Source organism: Trachymyrmex septentrionalis, unplaced genomic scaffold (assembly GCF_001594115.1).
Source record: "Trachymyrmex septentrionalis isolate Tsep2-gDNA-1 unplaced genomic scaffold, Tsep1.0 scaffold83, whole genome shotgun sequence".
Taxonomy (NCBI): Eukaryota; Metazoa; Arthropoda; class Insecta; order Hymenoptera; family Formicidae; genus Trachymyrmex; species Trachymyrmex septentrionalis.
The window spans coordinates 1,922,636-1,924,343 of NW_017306018.1; the positions used below are offsets into that span (position 1 = coordinate 1,922,636).

Genomic DNA, 1,708 nt, shown 5'->3' on the forward strand with positions numbered 1-1,708 from the left:
TTGTAGCGCAATACGTATATTGTAGCTAGCGAACGCAAACGATTAACTAAGAATTATTGCTATCCTACATGAAACACGTAGCACTACATCTGTCACGAATAAATCAATCACGAACGTTTATTCGGAAATAGTTGGCGATCGTAACCTTGATCTAAAATGGTTTGATCTAAACGTAGGTAATCTGCGAATCCTTGCGTGCTTGAGACACATAAGAACAGAGTGTGGCCAGAGATCGAACAAGTGCAAGAAGTAGCCGGTACTCGTGACGTCTGCCAAGTCAAGTGCCACTTATGCTACTAAAATTACATTCAATTACGTTATCTGCGCTCGGGTTAACTTTAAAAACCCTTGAAAAGAGCTCGTCTGTTACGTGCGTATCTGCTTAAATGACCTCTTAAGCTCGCATCCTCGTATTCGATACAAGATCCTCCGGTTGGTCACCGTCTTTTAGAATCAACAATCATCTCAAATTATTGTTCTCGCTCGCAACATATGTTAGTTGAATTTCTTTTTTTGAAAAGAACTGACATGGTTTCGTCTCCTTGTCAAGACTTTACACGATTAAGAATAAATCTGTTATTTATCATAACATTTATAACGATTTTTTAAATTAATGTCACCTTAATTTTTCAAGAAAATTCTGCTTCGTGGTTACATGCATGCGAAGTTGCCTATCGATTGCTATTTTTGCAGATTATTATTCTAATTAATTCAATAACTGCGGAGTTAATAACGGAAAATTCAAATACATGATGTTATTTGGATGTTTTAGGAGATAAAAAAAGGAGGAGATGAAAAAAACGTATCGTACGCACGAATTTTTTGTTACAAAATTATATAATGATAATTTATGCATGCGAGTAATGTCACGTACCTAGATATTTATTTTTACTCATGTCCAAGGCTTCATCCTGCTGTCTATGAGAAGTTTCCGGTTCTTTAACAGACTGATATGCCGTCAGGTTTCCCAGAGTTTCGAAGTGATTCTTAAAAGTTCCTTGGGTCAAGTGCGGGAGGCCTCCAAAATTTGATAAATTTGCCTGTGCCAAGTTCCTCCTCAAGATATCCAACTCATGTGCCATGTTCAGCTCTGAGGTGGGCAATCTTTGATAATGAATCACCTGATCGTGATCGTAACTTCCGTCATACTGTTCGTTCTCCACGCGTTCGTATTCACGATTGTGTCTTCTCAACGGCACGGAAACGGTGGCCTGGATTTTCTCCAAATCACATCTTCTCGAATCCACGCCAGAATTTTTTCGACTCAGGATATCAGCGATACTAAAGGGGGTTGGTTGAAGGGGTTTCGGCGAGGCTTCGCTATGTTTCTCGTCCTCCATCACTCTATGCTTCGCTATTGTTCTCTTTCTCACGACGATCGCAACAAAAGCTGTCTTAAAACAGATCTTTCTACGCACTCGATGTCCTCTTCAAATTTTCTCTTCTTTCATTTTCTTCATAATTACAACCATCATTGATTACCTACACACTCCAGGAAACTCGTCTCGTCACATCTTACCGATTGTCATCGTGCAAATTCACTATCTTGTTCTTTCTTCACAAGAAACTTTGACTTCTTTCACTTTTATAAACTTGTCGAAAACAATCGAAAGATCACACGTCGAATTTTCTCAATCACGCAGGACGCTGTCATTCTCGCTGTCGTCCGTCGACACGTTAGAATGGAGGATCAGCCAACGAATGCTTA

The 1,708-nt window shown here is 39.4% G+C and overlaps 1 protein-coding gene across 1 annotated transcript in view; it reads right to left on the reverse strand.

Annotated features, from left to right (window-relative positions):
• The window catches only part of LOC108755021 (homeobox protein Nkx-2.5-like), a 5,036-nt gene extending 3,532 nt beyond the window's left edge, over nt 1–1,504 (reverse strand). Inside the window, exon 1 of the mRNA XM_018497729.1 lies at nt 875–1,504. Coding sequence (XP_018353231.1) covers nt 875–1,340 — 466 coding nt within the window. The 5' untranslated portion in view covers nt 1,341–1,504. The remainder of the gene's footprint in view (nt 1–874) is intronic.
• Nucleotides 1,505–1,708: the final 204 nt, after the last annotated feature.